The sequence below is a fragment of the Thamnophis sirtalis genome, unplaced genomic scaffold, assembly GCF_051295495.1.
Source record: "Thamnophis sirtalis isolate CommonGarterSnake01/CBP01778 unplaced genomic scaffold, rThaSir2_p1.2 scaffold_4, whole genome shotgun sequence".
In the NCBI taxonomy this organism is placed as follows: Eukaryota; Metazoa; Chordata; class Lepidosauria; order Squamata; family Natricidae; genus Thamnophis; species Thamnophis sirtalis.
In genome coordinates, this window is record NW_028261384.1 from 87,545,798 (window position 1) to 87,571,169 (window position 25,372).

Consider the following 25,372-nt stretch of genomic DNA (forward strand, 5'->3'; position numbering starts at 1 on the left):
TATTGCTGAAGTGAGCTGAATATAAAGTAGATCAGTTGTACTGAAATTGCCTTGTAATTATTGTGAAATGTTAATCATAATTAACTTAAATCCAGTTCATTTGCTTGATAATAATATGACTAATTTAGATTAGATTACATTTAAAATAACATATTAGCTAACATTAACAATAAATGGCTGGTTCAAAATGACCTATGCTACTATATCATTAGGTAGCCTATGGTAAACCTTTTCCTTTCCTCCCTCCCTCCCTCCCTCCTTTAGTTCTCTGTCTAACCTACAGAACAATTGCAAAAATCACTAAGTAGGACAAATGTTTTGAATATACTACCAAATGGACTATTGTGAAACAAATGTAATCTCCAACCATTGAGGGAGAGTAAAGCATTGTTGGGGAGAAATCATATTCAGTAGATACAATAATGTGGCTATCAACTATCTCAGCCCTTTCTCTTTACTTTTACTTTTCTCTTAATAAAACACATTCTCTTGGCTGCCTTAAAGCCCACAGGGGATTTCTTAAAACTGAGGAAGCTGAAGCCTATGCCCAGTTTGAAACAGAAGGAGAGTAGGGCCTCAGCTGGAGAATGTTCTGCAACACACCACTCAGCCTGAACATAACAGTTGATTTTCCTGGGATTGCAAAGGTCACTTCCTGCCAGAGGCTTGGGTCAGTTCCACCATGCAGATAGTGTCCACCAGTCTCCCTTTTGAAGAAACTGGAGAATACAGAATTTGGGTTCAGAGAAAATTCAGAGAAAGGAGAGGAATCTGGAGCAGATTGAGAGAAAGCATGTACAACCATGTGCCATGGATCTGTTGCTAATTGTTCTTATCTCTTCTCTGTATACAGGCTGGCAAAAGATGTTCAAGCAATCCCATGAAGTGCTATTCCCAGATTTATACATTGATTTCTAACTGGAAGCTAATGATTTTGAAACAAGAAAGTTAACAGATCCATGCATACCATTTTAGACAAAGATAGGTCTTTTTAAAAATAATAATTAGAATGCTTTTGGACAATTCCCACCACTGCAAAAATGGACTGGGTATCTAATTCTTTTTCTGTAGTTGACACTGTCAGTTCTTTCAGCCAGTGTGCTGAAAACAAGACTATCTAATGAAGTATGAAAAGTCATCTACCTTAGTATTCTGGTTCCTTTAAATCAGAAGGAATAGAAACTGCAGAAAACAACAATAGCATTACCTTCTTCCTCCCAAATTACATATTTTTGTAATTCTGAAGTTTATTTTAAGTATCTTCAAATGCTTTTAGGCATATTAGATTCCTAGAACAAACTGTCCATCATTCTTTATTCATTCAGAAATGGAAAGTTTTGTAACATACAGTAGTAGCAAAGGGAGTTATGGGATAGTTCAAAAAAGTGCATCTGGAGTGGAAAGGAAAGAGATGAGGATTTTTTCCTGCAAATATAAAAAACCAGAAGGTAATAAATAATGGCTAATTAATACAGGATGAAAGGAACAAAGCAAATGACCGTGGATCCCGCCAGGGTAATGAGGCAAAAAATCTAGAACATAATGCTAAAATCTCTAGGAGCTGAATGTTGATATGGAAAGAGTAATAAAATACTGAATCAGATCATTATTTGTTATTTGCTTTCTGAGGTAACCAAAGAGGGCTGAAATGAACCTATCAGTCCATAACAACAAGGGTAACACAAGGGTAAAATAGCCATTTGTCCGTGCAAAGCCCGGACATTCATTGAATTCAGGAGAAAATACCATTTATCCTGCAACAGCCTAGTAGGCTAATAAAATTAAAGATGTACTTCAATTTTTAAGAAGATTAAGAAGAAAAAAGATTTTTAGAATTTTTTTAGTACTTTGGCAAAAGTGTTCAGATACTGATATTATAAATATTTCAAAACTATAGAGCTAGCTGCAGATTTCATCTTCCCATTATAACAATTAAACTAAGTGATTTTTAAGGCCAACTGAGATAAAATTTGCAAATGAACATTTCTCCATGGATTCTGAATGGAAAATGTATGTTGAATAAGTAAACAAACAAATAAGGATATTGTGAGTGGGAAGCATGCCCAAGGCCTGCAGGCACACTAAGGAGTGGGAAGCAGAGCACAGGTTGTTTCAGGCAGTAGGGAAGGTTTGGGAGATCCAGGGCAAATCGTATGTGAGTTGGGAAGGTGCTAGTTACTTAACAACCTCATTGGAGAGATAGGGATAAGTGCAGTTAAGTGAGGTGATCACATGTTGCCTTGTTTAACAACCATCACCACTTAGGATTGTAATGGGTAGGCTTTGTTATAGTTGTATGTTGAGGAGTACCTGTAGAATGTTTTCCCATCACTTTCATGATTATTTTTCATTCAGAATTCATTGGAATTTGGAATTCCATTGGAATTCATTGGACTGGTTGATTCCAATACTGTCTTTATAAATACCTTGAGTATACTTCTTGAGTATACTTCTATTAGAAAAAAATGCAAATAATTTATTTCTTTTCTGGCTATTTTATAAGATAGTTTTGAGCTATATATATGTATTTGGGTTTTAGTATCTATGGATTGAATGCTTTTATTAATTGCTATTATTGTTTTCATTATTTTTTAAAAATTAATATCAATGATTATGTGGGCAATTATTTTAGAAACCTTGAGGAGTTTGTTTGCCCTTTGATATTACATGCATTTCTTTAAATAAAAAATGGTTACAAATGGAGATACAAAATAAAGTGTTATGTACAATATTGTTTATTGTAAGAGCTTTTTAATCATATTTCAAAGCATCAAAATTCCACAGAATGAAGAGATACTTCTTTACCGCTCAATACTTTTATCAAACGAAGAGAAATCCCACAAATCTATCTATTTAAAGCTTCAATCTTATAGACTTTAAATCGTATGTCCTATCCATTTTGCTGTAAAAAAACCAAACCCCAACAACGTTAGTTGATCTGCATAATTAAGTTTAGGCATCTTCATTTGCAAAAAACCTAACTAGAAAAATATTTTATTTGTTTCCCCCCAGAAAGTTCCCAAGCCAAACTCAACCAGAATTCCACATCAGATGCAAACCTCATGAAATATAGGACAATCAGCCAGATTCCACAGTTCACCCTCAACTTTGTGGAATTCAACCTCGAGAAGCATCGTTCAGGCTCTACCACAGAGATTGAGATAATCGCCCCGCACAAAGTAACAGAACGCACCCAGAATGTAACTGAAAAAGTCACTCAGGTATGTGGCTTCTGAGAGGTAGCATGAAGATGAATCACTAATAGGGTGGAGGAAGGCAAATTCAGCTGAAAGAAAATACACACATAAATAATCTAAACATAAATGTACAGCAGTACATTTTAAATTGCTTTGGATACAGTACAAATATGTCCCAGTAGTATTTCCCCCTATGTATTCATGACATTATTATTATCTCACTCCCATCCCACAGCAGTAGTCATTGAACATTTTGCCTCTTCTTTTGGCACAATTTTTGTTATGGATATGACTTAGCATGGTTCTTTAAAATGATAATGTAGTTATGGGTTGGATACATACGCGTGCACAGACACACACACACAGAGAATACATGTAGATTTTTTATAAATAAAAGACAAATCTAAAAAGAGAGAGAAGAAAAAAGAGAATGAAGTGTAAAGAAAAATGCAAAAAAACAAAACAAAAAAGAGTACTTACTAAAGGAATTATTTCCAATTGTCTTTTCAACAAATACAAACCTATCATTCCCCCTCCCTCCCTCTTAACTATTTCAGAGAGCCATTCAGTCCTTTTTGTAATCCTCATCTTTTTCAATCATTAAATCCATAAATCATCATTTCACTTATTTTCTTCTTCTAGTAATAAGTCCATAAATGTTTTCAGAAAAGCACTTACTATTTTCTTCCTGACCATACAGGTCAGTTTTGCCATTTTTACCAGTTATGATATTTTCACAATTGATTCCTCTATGTGGGAATTTCTGTACTCTTGCTTTGCTTCAGAAAAGCAAATGATAAGTTTACGATGAACACTGTATTGTGGACATTGTTGGTTTTCTTCTGCTTCAACTTAAGACGGAGCTTGGACATAAAACAATTTGTGGTTTGTTGTACAATCACCTGTGTCACATCTTTGCTATGACAATTGAACTCTTCTATCTTATACTGAAGTTAGTCCTTATAAGACCTCCCTGGCTAATAAGCCCAATCAGACTTTTGAGTGCATGCACTAAAATAAGCCCTCCCGAAAATATTGCAAGACAGCAGCAATCATGAAGTGACAACGCTCACCACCTCCTGCACCTCAAAAATAATAAGACCTCCCCGAAAATAAGGCCAAGTGCTTATTTCGGGGGTCAAAAGAAAAAAAGACCCTCTCTTATTTTGGGGAAAACATGGTAAGTAGTAGCAATTATTAAGCAAGGCACCCACATTAATGATGTACTATGTAAAAAAAATTCTTCAGCTGGGTTGAATCTCTGCCTTTGGTTTCTGGTAAATTCATAGTAAAAACAGAATACATTATTTCACTGTAATAAACATTATTGGATGTACTGCTTCACAAAAAATAGACTGATTCTGATCTAGCCTATATTGGGTTTTGGATCTAGGGTGAATGTATGTCTATGATTAAAACCCCGGAGAGAAGACATAGTACTGAAGGATTCTCCAACATTACTACCAATATTCCCATCTTCCCTTCATATCTCTATAATATATTTCTGAGTGGAACTTAATGGGCATAAGTCATCAATTTGGACTTGCTGCTACATTTTATTAGAAACAGTCCCAGTGTGGCCCATTTAGGGGGAAATATTCCTTTTATGTGGGCAGTCTCAAAGATCACCTTTGCTCTACTCTCTGAGGTTCCCTGAGCTTTTGTGTTGAGAGTGAGTGGTAATTCCATTACCTCATCTTCAGTGAGCAACAGTAGATGTATTTAATGTTTGCTGTTTTGTCCTACACCCTTTGCCTGCTCAGAGGCAATCAGTCTCATGGTGCTGGAGCTGGCTACTTGTCATCTGTCAGCACTTCTGAGCTGGCTCTGGCACAGGCTGCTTGTCACTGGTCCTTTCCTCGGACTCTGAATTCATTATGATATTATGCAAAGATTTAGAGGCAAAAAGAAGAGGACAACTAGTAGCCAGGTGAAGAATGATGAGTACACTTAGAAACCCCACAGGACTAGGATGGAGAAAGATAATCATGGAGAAAATGTACTGATGTGATTACTGCAGGTTAACATGGATTTAATGGCATTCCATCATTATCAATCTTCTTCTGCATAGGTGTTGATTTCAGTGTCATAATAGGCCATGATGCAATTTACGAGGCAGTACAAAATATCTGGGGGTGGGGAAAGTTACAGGATGTGCCTGTAATCTCAGTTGGGGTTGTGGGTGACCTGATGGGGTTCCCACTCAGTGCTGCCTCAGTGGGCTGCATTGTGGTCCGGGGCTTGACTGTGATGATGAAGCTGGCAGAGGGCTAGCCACTCGAGTTGCTGGGATAGAGGCCTGATCCTGGGGGGGGGGATGTCAAGGTCAGCTGGGTCAGGATCACCCAGGTCCGCTCAACCTAGCATGTCACTCCAGGCTCTCCAAGGTCAACCTGTCAAACCTCTTTAGCAGGCCCTCCAGGGTTTAACTGTGGACCACTGTCCAATATTTCCAGACCATTCATGGATAGTGGTCATTGACTCCTGCATCGAGGTCACTGGCAGGTCTCTTACCAAACCCTGGACCGAGCTCCTGCACCTGAAGTTTTCCTCGACCCAGTAGAGATCCCATTCGGCACAGACTTTCAACAGGGTCATCTGGAAAATGATTTTGGCCACCCGCTATCTTTCCTCTGGCCAGCCACCTGTGAGAATGTCCTTGGTTCCAATGAAGGAAAACTTCATTGTTTTGGCTACAAAACCCCATCTAAGTATTTCCCCCCTCCCACTGTTGTGTGGCAACCCTCAAGCCTCCAAGATGGCTTCATCCCTTTCAAATGCAGATGGACCACTGAATAGGAATGTTGTGCCATGCACTTAGAAGTGGTTGTTCTGTTTCACTAATGTAAAGATCGGCACATATACAGTATCACTGTATTATATTGCATATATCACATCACTCTCCATTTATATCTGGATGTTTTATCCTTGGGGTGGACAAGCTTCTAGTGTATTCTTGGGTTTAAAATGTACATGTAGATTGTTGTATTGGTTAAAAATTCTCCTGAACTTTTCAGATATTCCTGCCACATATGGAATGACAACATTGCTACGTTTGTTGTTCTATTCTTTGTCTGTAATGGAGGAGCACCTGCTGGATCTTTTTCTGGATTTGATGAAGGATTACCATAAGTTCTAAGTGATTGCTTGATGTGTTGTAGTTGTTGTTCTTTTCCCTTTTTACTGATAGGCAAACTTTCAGCCTGATAGCGTAGAGTTCTGATCGCTCCCATTTTGTGCTCCAGTGGGTGGTGTGAATCAAAATGTAACTTATCCTTCCATTCCTCCACCATCCAGTCTCAACTGTCAGTACCTATCCTTCCATTACCCCTCCCCCATCACAACTAATGAAGCAAAATGTTTTGTTCTCTTTCCTAAAAAAAAAAAAAAGCCCAGTTGCTTTTTGAAAGAGCAGTTTTGAGACAGATTTGACCTAGATGGTTGAGAATCTCCACTGACACTTTTCCTCTTGGCATACCTTATCAATGGACCGCTTTAGAGATCTGTTCCATATTATTGGTAGTATTTATTTCCTACAGGGCCCCCCCAATGTCTTCTGTTTATTCCTTTGGGAGTCTGATTAAGATGCTATGGGTTTCCATATAAGTTGCCTCTTATCTTATCTAAAATGATTATTTATTATTTCATTTCATATTTTTAAATTAACATTTTGTCAGTCAGAACCATGATTTTAAGAATGAAATAATATAATACTATAATATAATCCCCAAACCAATAAATACTCTTTTTTATGAATCTCAGGTTTTTTCTTACTATTAAAATGACATGAATATATTTTTCTATTATTTTCTATTCTTCCTTAACCCCAAGCAAAGCATATAAATGTATCTTTACACAAATATGTTACTTTTGGATATAATATTATAGCTGTTTTATTTCAATGTCATTCACACACACACACACACACACACACACACACACACACACACACACACACTCCTGGATATATCTATCCTGAAATTGTATTTTTCCCCTGATAGGTTCTATCACTGGGAGCAGATGTCCTCCCAGAGTACAAGTTGCAGGCACCACGTATCCATCGATGGACCATTCTGCACTACAGCCCCTTCAAAGCAGTATGGGACTGGCTTATCCTACTGCTTGTCATCTACACAGCTGTCTTCACTCCCTACTCAGCTGCTTTCTTGCTCAATGAAGACCAGGAGGAGAAGCAGACAGACTGCAGCTATTCATGTGACCCCCTCTATATAATTGACCTCATTGTGGACATCATGTTTATAATTGACATTGTCATTAACTTCCGCACTACTTATGTCAACATGAATGATGAAGTAGTGAGCCACCCAGGAAATATTGCTGTCCATTATTTTAAAGGCTGGTTTCTTATTGATATGGTTGCTGCCATCCCCTTTGATTTACTCATCTTTCGCTCTGGATCTGATGAGGTGAGATATACATTATCTTACACACTGAGGATATATTTGACAGCATGTGATATTTGTCAGTTGTCAGGTGAATATATTGAATATGTCATGGATTTTTAGAGGGTTGAAGAAAACTTCTAGAGGTGGATGTGCCAGAAATCATTTTGCTTATAGAACCTTTACTATCAATAGTTCTTTAAATTCCAGCTTGCATCACAGTTGTGTTAATCATGTATTTTTTCTAAGCAACGCTAATCAGGCTATGTGGTATGTTCTGAACTTTTCAAACATCGGCTATTGATATAATGCCAATTACAGAACTGATAATGCCCCATTACCAAGATGACTCAGGATAAGATGATCAAGGTTTGTAGGTATTGTTGGGATTTCTGGATGTTTTAAATACTCTCATCTAGAAAGAAATCTACAGCTTATTTTGGGGCAGATATCATTTTTCTGGAGTTAAAAATCTTAGAAAATTCTGACCTTAAGGAATTGCTATTAGAGAATAATAGTAACATCTCATAAAATCATAAATGCCTTAAAATGGAAAAAAAAGGTATTTTGAATACAGTGCATTATACAATGCACTGTATTTTAAATGACAACATTATGTTGAGAGTATCTATCTGGAAAATATTTTCTCTTTAGGCTTTTTTCCTCTTTCTTAAAAAAAAATGAAAAAAATGCATTTGCAAGGCAAGTATGACATTTTCATGCATATTTTAGGTTGATTCAGCATGTGCCTATTAAAGATGGAAATAAGATCTAGAAGTCCTGCCACTAATTCATTGTTCTTTGCTTTCTGCACGCTTTCTTTCTTTTTCCTCTCTCTAGACAACAACTCTGATAGGGCTTCTAAAGACTGCACGACTCTTACGCTTAGTGAGAGTGGCCCGCAAGTTGGACCGCTATTCAGAATATGGGGCCGCTGTACTCTTTCTGCTCATGTGCACATTTGCTCTCATTGCCCATTGGCTAGCCTGCATTTGGTATGCTATTGGCAATGTGGAGCGGCCATATATGAAGCATAAGATTGGATGGCTGGACAACCTCGGTGACCAGATTGGCAAACCCTACAATAACAGTGACCTCTCGTCTGGCCCTTCCATCAAAGATAAATATGTGACTGCCCTCTACTTCACATTCAGTAGTCTTACCAGTGTGGGCTTTGGCAATGTCTCACCCAATACCAACTCTGAGAAGATTTTTTCCATCTGCGTCATGCTAATTGGCTGTAAGTGCTTCTGAACCTTCTCTGTAAATTTTATTGTATCTCCCTCTCAGCAATAGCAACATTTCATTTTTCTTTAAACATTTCTTCCAAACATTTCTGAGATTTCTTGGTATGAATCCAAAGTCTGCTCTTCCTTTGAGATACAGTGTTGGTGATATCCACTGAGGCAGATAGCTGAATTGCCATAAATAGCTTGAAAGAATCAGCATAGGAAGAACCAGCTACATCTATGCTGTTATCAGTTCTCAGCTTCTGCAAAGGGAGGTGGGAAAGAATCCACACAGTAGCATATAGCAATTATGAGCACAAAACAAAAGTTCGGCCCATATAGTTAGTACACAAATGCAGGTTAGAAACCACATTTATTCATGATCTCTGCATCAGGTGTGTGGATTTTCCTATACACAGATGATTTTTTTTCAGTACATTCTATAGCCGAGTTCACAACAGGACTACACTGCCCATTGTGTATGCTGCTACCCTTAACAGAAGTAGCACAAAATACCTCAGTTCATCTTTTCCACTCATAACAACATTCTTCTTTTTCTTCTCAGGTAATGTTGAACTCTTGAATTTTTGTTTTGTTTTTAATGATGAGGATGATGTAATTATTTTTGCTGTTATAACTTTTTAGCAAGATCAGGTCAATCTTTACCTGAGAATTCCCCCTTGACTTTGGCTTCAAGACCTTCCCCTTGGAATTACTATGGGAGTAAATTCCCTGTCTTAGACATTCTCTGTGTAAGAATGTGTATCTGTGTGTGTTTTCCTCTGTGTCTAGCAGAGAACAATTGTGCAGTCTTCTGCACATATTGTCATACATTTTCCACATAATACATCACAACTGTCTTTGGAAACTAATACCTATATCAAGCCTATCAGGTATTTCTTATGCTGTCTGTCAAAACAGCCTCTCAAAATATTTATTATGCCTCCATTCTGAATGCTTCATTATTATATCATTGAAGGATGGCTCAGTATTATATCACTGATGGATATGTTCTCCCCTTCATGTCTAGTAGTTGTATCTCCTGACTAATCTAGACTAAAAATGGTTCTGCTGGTGAGCTAACATGATTGAGCAAATATGTAACTGTCATCCATTCAAGATACATCAAACTTGGAAACCAAAGACATCTACCCTAATAATACTTTTATTATAAAGTTTTAGTACAAAATATTGCTATTCTGAATGTGATTTCTCCCTCCCTCCCTTTCTTTTCATAAGAACTTGGGAGATTCATGTCTGAGATGCTCTCTTGCATTTCATTTCTGCCCTAGACTCAAATTTCATTCATCTGACCCTTGTCTTGGTTGTGGCTCTTCCTCTTGTTTCTCAAGGTTCCTTCTGCTCATTACATTAATGGCCCTGAGATTCAAGAAATGAATATAAGTATTCCATCAGTCATGCTGTGGATTAGAAAAACTATAAGAAATATTGACCAAAATGATACATGGTCCTCAGATTTCGGTCTCAAATCTCAGTCTCATATCTGAGTTATTCTAATTGGTTCTGCTAGGGATCTAAACTATATTTTCAACTTTTGAGGACATTTGCCATTATCTGGAACATTGCTAAGACCCTTGGCTTCATAGTTAAAGATTGGTTTCCAACAATTAACAGACTTATCATGCAGTTCTATACAGTCACGTTCAATGTTATCTAAACGGCTGCTTAGTATAAATCGTGACCCGTCAAAACCGCGGTCCACTAAAGCGTGCCCGATCAAAGCGCGTACGTGACGTCATCAGCAGCGCGACAAATAAAATTAAAAATAAATTAAATTAAAATTAAAATAAAATTAAAGCAAGCCGATTCACATAAAGGTAAGGGTTAGGTTTAGGGTTAGGGTTAGGTTAAGGGTTAGGGTTAGGTTTAGGGTTACGTTAAGCGTTAGAGTTAGGTTTAGGGTTAGGTTAAGGGTTAGGTTTAGGGTTAGGTTTAGGGTTAGGTTAAGGGTTAGGCTTAGGGTTAGGTTTAGGGTTAGGTTTGGGGGGGTTAGGGTAAGGTTTTCACGTTAATTTTAAATTTACCGCTCACAGCGTGCCGTTTTCATCGCGCTGTGATGACGTCACGTACGCGCTTTCGTCGAGTGCGCTTTAGTCTACCGCGGATTTGTGGTGGAACCAGTATAAATAACTAAAGGATCTTGATTTTTGGTCTTCAGATTTACCCTCTTGGATTTTCTGGCAAGAACCAGTCTTTCATCCCTTCAATACCAGTTGTCAAAATCCTAGGATAACTATGGCCAATTAATTATTGTAGCTCAAGCCTTATAGCTAGCATCTCAAATCTTCCACTTTGGGACTGAGAATGTATTGTATGCTCAATTTTCAATACAAAAAAAACCTTAGCCAATCCAGGTAATTAACAAATTTTCTTTCTCATGTACCCAAGGGACAAGGGAAGATACCTACCTGGAAAATTATTACTCTCATATTGCCATCTGAAGAAATATTAAAAAGATAGCTTATTCTTTTAGCTCATAACTCAAACACTGAATCCAACATAATAGTTCTTTTTCTGTTATTTTATTATACCATAAGAGGACATACTTTTCTGAATGTTTGTGATTTTATTTGATCTTGAGCAGGGGTAAAATTCAGCAGGTTCTGACAGGTTCTGGAGAAATGGTAGTGGAAATTTTGAGCAGTTCAGAGAACTGGAAAATACCACCTCTGGCTGACTCCGGAGTGGAGTGGGGATGGAGATTTTACAATATCCTTCCTCTAGGAGTGGAGTGGGAATGGAGACATTTTAGTATCCTTCCCCTGCCATGCCCATCAAGCCACGCCTACAGAACCGGTAGTAATAAAAATTGAATTTTACCACTGATCTTGAGGCATGCATGGTGGCACTAGTATATATCTTATATTTTTTCAGGAAAACAGTGCTTGGCAATGCTAATGAATGCACCTTTTTCATATTTCCATCAAGCTATAGTATATCTCTACAAATACTTGTAATTCATGATGAGCACTGAGCAGGATATTTTATCAGTTCCAGGTATCCCTTCTTGGGTTTCTTTTAGCTCTGTAGATTACATGCATGGCACCCTAATGCTATAAGGCATAGTAAATAACTTGGATGTCTGCGAGTTTGTGACATTCACAAATCAAAGATCCAGTTTCTCAATCTTATCCTTTCTTCAAATATAGATAACTTGTGAGAAAAATCATAATCTCATTTTTGGATGCTTAGCTTCATAGAAACAAGTTATGATTTTCACAAGGAAATACTTTTCTACCATATGATAGGCAAAGGGACTATAAAACTGGCTTCTCAAAATATTTTAATACATATGTCATCAACTTCAAGTTATGCCCTTTGTACTATTGCACATAAAGCCACTGCTCTTAGGTGTATCCAGGCATTATTACTAACATTAATCATTCTTGTTCTCAGATCCCAATTTTAGATATAGTGAAGGTGTCCCTTCTATGGTATAGCAAAATATTTAATCTACTGTAGGATGGGGCAGCCATTTTCTTCTATAATAATAAGAGGTATCTAGCTGAAAACTGGTCTCACAAGCAGTGCTCAGCAACAAAAAATCCATCAAGTCCTCCAAAATAATGATCCATCCAATTGTCTTTCATCCATAAAAACATAAATGTGGGTGATCATGAAAGTTTGATGAGGAAGCTTATAGACTAGAATAGTGACATCTAGGGCAGTATGAAAACCATGAAAACCATGAGACTATTTCTGCTTTTTATGATGCTTTCTCCTGTTCCTCATTTAAGCAAAATTATTAAATCATGGCTGTCTATGGAGATTCTCAGTCATCCAGATCAGGTTATCCCAAAGGTACTTTTTCAGGAGATAACTGGACTTTCTTGTTTTTTTCAAGATGTTTTGCTTTTTATCCAAGAAGCTTCTTCAGCTCTTACTAAATAATGGGGAATAGAAGGATTTATATTCCTTGCAGACAGCTGGTCATTTGCATTACAGAGTTGTTGAGGCCCAGTACCCTGTGCCTGTTGTCAATACAGGGCAGAAAACATCCTGCATCCAAGAAGGCTCCACACCCATTTACACTACTCAGGTGACCCTGAAGACACAGATAAACCTCCAAGTAGCCTCAATAACTCTCTAAAAAATGCAAATGATCAGCTGTCTGCAAGTAATATAAATCCTTCTATTCCCCACCATCCATCAGAGTTGAAAAAGCTTTTTGAATGAGAAACGAAACATCTTCAAAGGAAATACAAGGAAGTCCAGTTGCCTCCTGAAAAAGCACCTTTGGGACTAGGTCATGGCAGCACTAAATAAACAATTTGAACTATTCATAATGTTCAAAATGACCAAAATATTTGAGGATTTTCTTCATTATCAAGGTAGTAAAGTTGCCATGGAGAATTTTAATTTTCAACCAAGCTCAGAGAACACCAAGGACCCCAGAATGTTAACTGTCATGTAGTATCTCCAATAAATAACTCAATTTGTCAATCTTATTTGCCTTGTATGAGAATGATACTAAAAACTGGGAAATGATGACTTTGATGAGTTTGAGTTCTACCTTAGCCATAAAAGCCAGCTGAGTGACCTTGGGCCAGTCACTCTCAACCCAACTCATCTTATTTCCCATTATTATGGGGAAAATAGGAGGAAGAATGTATGTTGGATATGTTCACTGCCTTGAGTTAGGGAGGGTACAAAATAAACAAACAAATAAATATTTCCAGATCTTTTCAATTATCCCCAATATTATCCCCAATGTTCTTTCTACGAATATTAGTCTCAGGCAATCCATCCTGCTGCACATTTTATTTATTAAACAATTATTAATCCAATAAACACTTTTTCATAGATAGCACAGGATTGATCACTTCACTTCCAGTGTCCAATATCCTCAAATATATTTTGAGGTGGGATAGTCAGTGGAAGATACATTTCTTTGTTTTTTGGACTGGAGCCTCTTTGGTCTCTTTTCACTGATTCTTCTACTAATGAAAGCCATTTAAGACTACATTGCTAATCCTATCCTTATTGTGCTACTGTAGAATAAAAGCATGAATAGCACCACTTTTCTCAGCCAAATCTGGAGCTAATGAAATTTAGTACTACAGACTGACTTTTCATCTCTCATCAAAGATAGACTGTCCTTGGTTTATTTTTTTTTAAGTTTCTTTTGGCAATTTCAGCAATGCCAGCAATACCAGAGTTAAAAATATGTTAACACTTATCAACATAGTGGAATTTAAAATCAGTGTTTGTTGGTTTCTTCACCAATCTGAAAGATTCTTATTATCCATATTGAACCCCTGGCTACTTTGAACTCTTGGCTACTTGCCAAAGTCAAGACATTTTATAAATAGTGTCCAATATCCTTTTATGAGCAAGAATATTTCTGACCAAAAAAAAGATAGTGTCACTTTCTAGTGCTGTCTGTAGATGCTGTCCCTGTTGTTTTAGAGAACATATGATCCCAGTAATTTCTGTACTGTCTTGAGGGGGAAAGAAGAGATTTTTCTGATATATGAACATGAGTAAATGTATTTCAACCACGTATTTTGATTAAGTTTGATAAGGAAAGTCTTGCTGGAATTCTTCCCGCCTTGACAGAGGCTAATTTTTCCCCAGTGATTTACAGCATCTTCTAGACTCATCCAGCTGTTATTGTGCTGATATAAGAGTAATGAAGATGGGCTTTACATCACCTCAATAATAGCTGAATGACACTGGAAGAAGCTATATGTCATGAGGGAGGAAATAGTGTGAGGTATGCAATTAACTCCCATACATATTAATATACTGTAGTTCATATCAAATCAATTTGAAACCATTCAATCTGTCTCTCATACACATACATTCACAAAGATATACATACTAACACATACTGCAACTACCTACAAATATAAGAGAGGGAGGGAGGAGAGAGAGAGAGAGAGAGAGAGAGAGATTTCATTTGTTCCTACTGCAGTAGAGAAATATGGTGGGACTGCTATATAAATAGACTTTTGTCAATATATTAAAACTGTCTGTACAACTGTGTTATAGCTGCCTGGCCTTTCTGTCCACTGCTGTATGCATACACAGTATTTAATTCTCTATTTCTTTTAATGTCTGCCCTGTCTAAGAAAATGCCAGGCCCTTGCTTCTCTATCTTTACAGAAGAGTCATATCCAAACCAAGCAGCCAGATAATTAAGAGATCCTTAAATTGTTTATTGCCATGTCCTCTGCATTTTTTTATAACGCTTAAGATGAACCCCATAGTTGCATATAACATTTGTGGAAATTAATAAAGCCTTGAGGCAATTGTTATAATGATAAAGCTGTGTTTATAGTAGTACTGCTGCTATGATAAAAGAGTCAGTCAAAAGGGGAGTTCTACCTACCTAACACCAACTACCTAGCAGTTTGCCCTGCTAGACAAAGAACTATTATACTCAATAAGGGAACTCCTTTATTCCCATTTGGCTTTTAGTTTTCATGGTGTAATCACCATAAAAGAGTCAGGCCACGCAGCAACTGTTCAACCTGCAATGGCATTACATGTGTGCGCCAGCCATAGCAACTTCCCTGCAGTCACACGGTCATTTGCAACTTTCTTTGCTGACTTCTGATAAGCAAAGACATTGAGGAAGCTGGCAGGAGGTTGCAAATGGTGATGATGTAGTCATTTAATGATCCATAATGATCTGTTTAACAACAGGAAGTGGAACTGTCAGAATTCCTGTCACTAAGCAATTGAGGCACATGGCATCATGTTTTAGATTGCATCACTTAGTGATGACAATTTCAGTTGCCATTGTTAACGGAAGATTATCTGTAGTAAATTCTCCATCTACAATAAACTGCCCAAAGTCATCTTACAGGGGAGATAGATGGCAGAGAAAACAAACAAACACACATACACACATAAATAAATAAACAAGTAGTAAGATAAATTGCCTACTCAGTTTCAGAAAGGACATTTGTGTCCAACTGCAGTCAACTCAACTATAGAGAGGGCTTCTGCATTATTTTATTCTAGAATAATGGGGTAGAAGGACAAACAACACATACACAACTTTCATAACATCTCAATAATAAAATTTTGCCTTGTATTCTGGTACTCATTCAGTGGGTGTTTTGTGAAATAATTGACATGTGCCTTTCAATGGCACTGTGAAACTAGGTACGTTTTTTCTGTACTGAATCTCTCAATATTGACAATTGTCCTCTTGTTTCAGCTCTCATGTATGCTAGCATTTTTGGCAATGTTTCTGCCATTATCCAGCGCTTGTACTCTGGCACAGCTCGCTACCACACCCAGATGTTAAGGGTCAAGGAGTTCATCCGTTTCCACCAAATCCCTAATCCTCTACGCCAACGCCTTGAAGAATATTTTCAACATGCCTGGTCTTACACCAATGGTATTGATATGAATGCGGTGAGTCAGAAAAATTTGAATTTTAGATTCTTGGAGTATATGCATGTTGGCAAAACATAATTTTGGAAACAACCTTGGGTTAGGGCTTAAATGAGTATTTATATATTCCATTCCAGTTGAAGATCCTAACATTTGAGAAAGCAATGACTGTAAGTTTCAGTATACTATTGAGATCAATCTAGACATAAATGTTGTAAATCATTTTACAAGATACAACCATTAATAATATTTTTATAATTTAGAGTATGTATCTCTTATTAATGAAATCTGGTTGCACTCAGAACATTTTACATGGGGCTGCCCTTGAAGAATATCCAGAAGTTTCAGCTGGAACAGAATGCAGAGGTTTGTGGACAGCTGTGTGTGTCCTTAAAGCATCACACATTACAACTTTGTTATACAAGCTGCATTGCTTCCAGGTCCAATTCAAGACATGACTTTGATATTTAAAGGCTCCATGGCATGGGGCTGGTTAATTTTAGGGACCAATTCTTCCCATTATATCTGCCTGTCCCATCAAGTCCATCAGAAAAAGGTATGTTGCAGTGCCCATCTGCCAAAGAATTAAATTAGCCCTTCTGAAGCGAGACTGGCCTCATCTTTGCTGACTTTACAGAAGGTCAAAAAATGTTTGTACCAATAGGCCTGGGAGTTGCAAAGAAATGGTGATTCCATGAAGTGGCTTCATTATTTGTAATATCTCCTAGTCTTTTAATAATTATTTTAATGTTTGTACTTAGTGACTGTTTTTAAACACATTTAATGGTTTCATTATATGTCGCCCAGGGTCATATTTTGTGAGATGGGCAGCCATTTCAATATTATACATCAACAAATATATAAATGCAATTTCTTTATCTGATTTGCACTATTACATGGATGATATTGAAGGAAAATAATTTAATTTACAGTGACAGTTCATTAGGGAAAAACACCTATCAAATTAGAATGTACATGTTCATTGGAGAATAACAGCAGACTAATCCTCTATTTTCCTCATCACCTCATGGGTACATGTGAACTGGAAATTAACCTCTTTTAGTGCCACTATGTTTGTTGCATTCCAACAATAGCAGTAGCACTTAGACTTATATACAGCTTCATAGGGCTTTACGGTACTCTCTAAGTGGTTTACAGAATCAGCATACTGCCCCCAACAATCTTGGTCCTCATTTTACTGACCTCAGAAGTCAAGTTTGAGCCAGTCAGGATCGAACTCCTGGCTGTGGGAAGAGTTAGTCTGCAGTAGCATTATAACCATTGCACCATCACAGCACAATGAGGTGGCGATTATGGCAGTTATGATTCTAAGGTGGACCTTTTTCCCGATTCTTAGCAACAGGCTCCCAAACCTTATTAATTTAGCTTTTTCTTCTCATAGCTGACTTCCGAGCAAAAGATTGAGCAGTCTTTAAATGAACTTATGGTTGTTTTAGTTAGATTGTTGGAAAAAAGAGATTGATAGCAAGGTTCAAGCAACATTTTTAAAAAAAAATTATCACTGGGTATGAGGTCTAGATAGATAGATAACTTATATATAAATTCTAGATAACTCCGGTATTGACAAAAGTTATTATCTGGAATGAAACAAAGTGAAAATTGTTAACAGTTGAGCATTCCATCTTAGAAGCTTAATTTCTAGAAGTGATAACTGAATCTGGAAATATTTGAACAACTCATGAATTGTCTGATACTTCAAGTTCAACTTTATTTATAGATGGCCTTTTTCTAGTTTATTTCTCTCCATCAATATAACCAACACATCCTAAATATATTACTCTACAGAATATGTGTTTGAGATACAAGACGATTCACAGAATTCATTTGCTTATCTATGCTTGTTTTCATTTCACTCAGGTGCTGAAAGGATTTCCTGATTGCCTACAGGCTGATATCAGCCTCCACCTCAATCGCACCCTTCTCCAAAATTGCAAGGCCTTCCAAGGAGCTAGCAAAGGCTGCTTACGTGCCTTGGCAATGAAGTTCAGGACAACACATGCCCCCCCTGGTGATACCCTGGTGCATTATGGAGATGTCCTTACCACTCTTTACTTTATCTCACGTGGCTCCATTGAGATTCTCAGGGAGGACATAGTAGTGGCCATTCTAGGTGAAAAATTTTCCAGCATGGGGGATAGTTTTAGAAAATGGGGAGGGGGATTCATTTCAACTCACTGGTTCCTTTGCAGCAAGTAGAGGTTGATCATCAGGCCATTGAGGAATTATCAAATTGTAAATTTTGTCCCTCCATTTTTCCTTAAGGGAGAGGGCACTACAGTTCCAATAACTTATTGAAGCTGAAAAAAGCAACTTCTTTATCCTATCTACATCTGGCAAGAATGTACAACTTTTAGTGTATATGGATTCTCCTTCTTAACCTGTAGCCATCCATATACTCTGTGTGTGTGTGTGTGTGTGTGTGTGTGTGTGTGTTTGTGTGAGTGTGTGTCAGAGGTGGGTTCGTACTAGTTCAGACTGGTTTGGCTGAACCGGTAATGGTTTGCCAGCCTGGATCGCTGGAACTGGAAGCAACCCAGGCCTGCCACGCCTCCAAACCGGTTCCTCGTATGGCGCAGCATGTTTTTTTTATTTTTTATTTTTAAATGTTCTGCACATGTGCAGACCCATTTATGGGCAAAATTGCACACACACTGAGCCAGCAGTAATGTGGCCAGCAATCCACCCCTGGTGTGTAGCTATAGAAATAGATACTGTATATACATATAGATTATAGATATAAACATATAAATAAATCTTACTTAAAATATGAAAGAAAAGAATTGATAAAATATGAAAGAAAATAATTGATATATCATCTATTCATTTGGTAAAAGGATAACAAAAAATGGCAGCAATGCTCATTATTATTTTGGTTTAATCTTCTCTAGTGGCAAAGTGCTTCACTAAATAATTGTAAAAGACAATTTTTGCAAATTGCAAAAAACAAAGGGGCAGGATTGAATGCTGAGATTGATAGAAACATATATTAACTTTGATTGAGTTTGAATCTTCAAAGCCAAATGAATTGCACTCTAGAATATCGAAGGAACTATCAGAGGTCTGGCTGCATCATTAATAGTTACTGAGAAATCTTGAAGAAGTATCAGTTGATGGAGAGCAAATATTATCCTTACCTTCAGGAAGAAAGAAAAGGAAGATGGGGAAACCACAAACCAGTCAGTCTGACATGATTTCCCCGAAGTTTCTAGGGCAGATAATACGAAGATTGATCTGTAAGAAGCTGTAAACAATGTACAAGTAGTTCTCATTTAGTGACTGCCTTGTTTAGCAACAAGTTAAAGTTATCTGTTGCTAAAAAAAACGACCAATGTTTACATTTATGACCTTTGCAGATCTATAAAGCCATGGAAAACTGAAATAAGATTATAAATATAGTTGTGATTATTTCTTTTAATAACTGAGTTGCTGGTCCCAATTGTGGTAACTAAACAAGGTCTTCCTGTAGTCATTACCTAGCACCATTATTTAGTCAATAGCTAATTTGGTATAGTGGTTAAAAGCAGCAGCTAAAATTTGGAGGACTTTGAGGTATAGTGGTTAAAAGCAGCAGCTAAAATTTGGAGGACTTTGAGGTATAGTGGTTAAAAGCAGCAGCTAAAATTTGGAGGACTTTGAGCTCAAGTTCTATCTTAGGTATCAAGCTAACACAGTGATCCTAGACCAGTTACTTAGACCTTCCAAACAAAACCCTTTAAAACACTATCAATAAAACCACAGGGACTTGTCCAGACAATCACCATGATCTTGACTTGAAGACACACAAAAAAGAGAAAGAGACCAATCATTATTGAATTTGTCAATAAAGTCTTTTCAGTGACCTTATTGCAATTCATTTTTTGTTTGGTAATTTGCTTAATATATTCTGAATATGCTATAGCTATAATATTCTTATTTCAGCAAAAATAGTCTGATAATCATTTTAAGGAGAAAATTACAATTCAGGAAAGGAATGAAAGAAAAAAAGATGGGCTAAATTATTATTTCAAGTTGGCTGGATTGGAATAAAAACTACAAACAGCAACTTGTAGCCATTGTTTTGCAAGCAGAATTTTTAAAAGGTTATTTAAGGCAAGGGTGTCAAACTGGATTTCTTTGAGGGTTGGATCAGTAGTTCTCCTGTGTTAGCAGGGAGAGGGGGGAGACAGGACGGACTCTTCCTGCAGCTCTTTACCGGCCAAAATGGGGCATATTCTAATATTGGGGGGGGCGTCCCAACAGTTCGACAGTTGAACCATTCATTCATCATGAAGGTTGGCTACCCAGACAATTGCCACAGATACTTAAATTTGGATTTCTACATTGATCAAGGGAGTTGGAAACAGCAATTTAAATAAGTGCTTCCCTATCTTTAATAAGTAGGCTATGGGATACCTGAAAAACAAGTATTTTATATTTCTTATATTTATTTTTAAAAATACTTATCAGAGGTGGGTTGCTCCCAGTTTGGCCCGGATCAGGCGAACCAATAGTGGTGGTGGTGGTTTAAGGCTCCGTCCACCCACCCAGATGCTTCTGCACATGCACAGAAGCTTTTGCGCATGCACAGAAGTGTTGCGAGTAAGCAAACCAGTAGTAAAAAAAAAAAATGGAAACCCACTACTGATACTAATGAATAGTTCTAATATGAATGGATTACAATCCTAATCTGAATTGCAAATGTAAAAAAATCACCATTTGTATTTGTACAATTTCCTGTAATATTTCCACTGTAATGTGTCAGTAGGTATCAAGGACCAATCAAAGGAGTGACTGAACAATTGTTCTAGCAATTGCAAAATAGCAACAGCAAAATTACTATACTTTAATAGGAGTTCATGTGTTGTTTAGGAAAAAACGACATCTTTGGAGAGCCTATCAGTCTGTATGCCAGACCTGGAAAATCCAATGCAGATGTACGAGCCTTGACTTATTGCGACTTGCATAAGATTCACCGGGAAGATCTCCTGAAAGTTTTGGACATGTACCCATCCTTTTCAGATAACTTTTGGAGCAATTTGGAGATAACATTCAACTTGAGAGATGTGAGTATCTAATATGGGAACATGAAAAAGATTAGAGAGAAGCATTTTTAAAAGTTTAACCAAAGTCATACCCATATTAACTCCTTGTACCTAAATTGACCTGAAAAAAGAATTGTATTAGAAGAATTAAGTATAGTTTGTCTTTTTCTGGCATGAAAGTAGGTCACATTAATTTAACTAGCAGACCTTTGGATACATAAATAATTTTTATGATGTTCTACAGTGTTACTCAACTATTCAAAGTCCAAGCAATTTTATGCATTTATGCCAGTAGTGGGATTCAACTAGTTTGCACCTATTTGGGAGAACGGTTGTTAACTTTCTAAGCAGTTCAGAGAACCAGTTGTTGGAAGAAATCTCATTTCGCTTACCACGCTTACCCAGCTGGTCACTAGGGCAGAGAACTGATTGTTAAATTATTTGAATCCCACCACTGATTTATGCATAATGTTGGGAACAATTTACTTTTATGTTCTTTCTAAAACATGCATATCTAAATATTTCTGACCTATTTGACTACTATTGGGATAATTATAGGGAGTTTGGATTGTTGGTCAGAACTACTTTTCCCACCATATTTTACACTTTGCCCTGTTTTTTTCCCCCTTTAGGCAGACAGTATTCCTCGTTCTTTCCTCAGTGAAGACTACACATGCAACTATCACCAAACACGTCATCATAAACATTCCCCCTGCCAAGCTAACAAAATTGGTGAGTTAGCCTCTTGGAAATTGTACTAAATTCTGGCATTATGATTAGGAGGAAAGTAGGAAGTCCGCTACTGCCACCTTGTGATTATTTCTAAAATAGTCTTTTTCAATCTGGGCTCTCTGAATGTGCTGAATTGTACATTTCCTATCATCTCCCAGCTAATGCAGTCCCTGGGCGAAGGAACTGTAGTACAATAACACCTGGAAAATCAGGCTTTGTACTGTAAGTATATGAAGACAAATCAGTCACTTCAGTCACTCACCCAGATTTATCACCTATAATTTATCAAGTGTAATTTGGAATGCAAAAATAGCTTTTTAGTGTGCCTCTTAGTTATGCTCTGGATTAAAGAAGAAACACAGACTTTGAATTCATTTTTATGCAAATTATAAAGTCTCTACCTGTAAGACATGATTTATCTCATTCATTATCATCATATCTGATGCATTATTTGGAGGTTATTTAATAAGGCATCTAAGACTACAAGAAAAAAATAAAGGAATTCTTCCATTTAATTGTTGATAAATGCAATATACTAATATATTTTAACAACATATTTTCCTATTATTAATCTCTATGCAGAAATACTCTATACTTTCTCTGCTTATAGTTGGCTTAAAGATTCTAGAAAGACTATATTATTCCAGTTGCTATTAAATTAACCTGCACAAAATATATGATTTTTGCTGATCTATATATTGAATGTGAAACAATAGTTAACATATTTTATATTTCTCATCATCATGCAGGATATTAAAATATCTAGATGTTTTTATGGCCTAACTATGGCCATTGTATTTGTAAAAGTTTGAGAGATTCTATCAGTATTTAATCATTTAATTCTCAGACTATGTGAGGCTTTTCTGCATTCTTTATACTTACTACAGATTCAGATAGCATGGATGCAGGCAACTCAGACTTGGAGAAATGTCATGGATACTCTGATTTTACACCAGTGCAGCATCCTGACATACACAGCACCACAACATCCTGCTCCCAAATGAGTGAAGAAGAAGCCAAGATTCCCAATCCCATCAAGGTTGATCCTTTCACAGATACTGAAAACAATGATTTTGTCCCAACTGTGGTAAACCTGGTCACTGACGGCACCAAGGCCAGTCAACTGGTAACTGAAGAAAATCTAGCCTACGCAGGTATGGGTAACTATTGCTCATGTAGGGTGTAGAAATGAAATAATCTGTTTGACTAGAGGTTTATGATTAGCTAGTACGGCTGGTTCAAGAATCTTATTTTTATAAACATGTTAATTTTGAGAATAGAAAAGAATTAGTGTAGGACATAACACAGTTGCTTGCCTCATGAATACTACATTCCACAAAATTTTAGGAAGCGAGTAATTTGATTCCTGGAGAAGAATTAGTGTGACTAAAATTTCACTTATGCACTAAAAATCATAGACACTTTAACTTATTTTTGTGTACATATGTGGGGAGCAGAGGGAGAGAGACCCACTAGATAAGGAGGCTTCGAAGTTTTTCAGGGTGCAGAACCAATTTGCCTTTAAAAAAACAAACAAATTCCAACACCCTTAATCAAAAAGGGTGGGGCTTCTGAATATCAGCTGACAAGTGCTATACCTTAGTGTCCAAAGGGAGGGGAAACTCTGCAGGGGATTAAACCCTTTTTTTCTTTAGTTCCTTGCTGTCAGATCTTTGAAGGTAAGCTATGACAGGAAGAAGATTTCATAAGAACAACACGTCATCTACTGACATGTTCTAGGATGCAATAACAATTTTGAAAATTAACCGAAGTTTTTCCCTATCCCTACACTAAACAGGATCAAGGTGGACTGATTTTGAATGTTTTCCCTTTTCCTAGGACTGACTTGTCTTTTATTTTCTCTTAACAGCTATTGCAGACTTTTATCAAGGTTATCAACCTGCTTCGTCTACACCTGTGGAAAAAATTTTCCCCTTCCTCCCCTGTAGAAAAGAAACTCCTATTCCACATGAGACTATTTTTTTTTAAAAGCACACCTTCTATTCCAGAAATTAAGACTTAGCCTCTAGCAGAGAGGATTCTTTCTCCCCAAATTCTGCATTGAGAAGATTTCCCCCCCACACACTCTTAATCTCATGGAATCTATTTAACTCTTATAGTTCTGTTAAATCCAATTTGGAAACCCCCACAGTAGATGCACTTAAGATTTCCAAACATCCAGTAAAACAAGGGAATGTCCTCCTTATCCTCTGTCTGGCAAGCATAGCCTTAAAATCAAGCATTATCTGGCTTTTCAATATCTAACAAGCTTTCTTTCCTGAGTAGCATTTTTCTACAACGTCACATTTCTCTAATAACTACTAATTGGCCCTTATACATGCTAACATAATAAGTGTTAACTCTTTGACATAAAATTAATCCTTTGTATTAGTATAATTTATTGTAGGAGCAGAATACTTAGTTGATTTTACCATATCAAACCATGATCTTTGCCATAGTAAAATACAACAAAATGAGATAAGGTAAGATACAGCAAAATGTGATAAAATAGGCTATGGTGAGATAAAATAGACTAAAATATAGTAGGTAACATAAAATAAAAATAAAAGAGTAAGATAAAAGTAAAGTAGAATGCAAAGATAGATAGTGAAATGAATCCTAAAGTTCAGAAACAGCATGTGTTTAAGTGAATTCATCAGTTTCACATGCGACCCCCAATGTGTTTTATAAAACATATTCTATATTGGACAGTTCTGGCTATAAATTCAACAGTTCAACAGTTCTATTGACTACATTTATATTTGTGCCAAAAAAAATAAGGTAATCTTTTGGGATCCATTTATGGTTCTGTTGAATAGTGTCTGTAAGACTTGAATCCTTGCTGAGGCACATAATTGATAATTGAATAGGAGGATATATGTCTTTTGTTTCTAATGTTCCATGAATATACATTCTCTCAAGATATGGCACTTGACTTCCCTATTTGATCATAGAGTCTAGCAGCTTGACTCTTTCTCTGGTAAGAGCTATTTATGATACTGAGTCAAATCCATTGTCAAGTATTTTTCTCTTTGGAAGATTATTTTATTTTTGGCCAGCCATTTCAACAACTTGATGTTTGCAAGTGACTTAATATTAGTTTAGTTTATCCAAAGAGTTTATCCAAAACTCTTTTTTGAATATTGTCATGGCCTGATGGCAGATTGAGGATAGGTATTGTGCTGAGAGGCCACGGTGTGAGTCCCCCTTGTGGTAGAATTGAAGTGTGCCCATCTGTTCTTTAAGGCACATTTGTGGTACTCCGTCAGGTTCCACTGAGAGAAAACTAGATTAATAATTAAAAACTTTCATTACTGTTAGACAATAGATGAAGGGGTGCCTCTTTTTGCTTGTACTGCTACTACAGATATATTCCTATCGGTCCCTAGAATAGTTCT

At 36.8% G+C, this 25,372-nt stretch overlaps 1 protein-coding gene across 2 annotated transcripts in view; it reads left to right on the forward strand.

Annotated features, from left to right (window-relative positions):
• The window catches only part of KCNH6 (potassium voltage-gated channel subfamily H member 6), a 94,152-nt gene that overhangs the window by 60,221 nt on the left and 8,559 nt on the right, over window positions 1-25,372 (forward strand). For both annotated transcript variants that reach the window (XM_087713300.1, XM_014062459.2), the window contains exons 4-11: window positions 3,013-3,221; window positions 7,199-7,624; window positions 8,441-8,840; window positions 16,022-16,221; window positions 18,079-18,331; window positions 21,070-21,263; window positions 21,875-21,974; window positions 22,862-23,128. In XM_087713300.1, coding sequence (XP_087569426.1) covers window positions 3,013-3,221; window positions 7,199-7,624; window positions 8,441-8,840; window positions 16,022-16,221; window positions 18,079-18,331; window positions 21,070-21,263; window positions 21,875-21,974; window positions 22,862-23,128 — 2,049 coding nt within the window. The remainder of the gene's footprint in view (window positions 1-3,012; window positions 3,222-7,198; window positions 7,625-8,440; window positions 8,841-16,021; window positions 16,222-18,078; window positions 18,332-21,069; window positions 21,264-21,874; window positions 21,975-22,861; window positions 23,129-25,372) is intronic.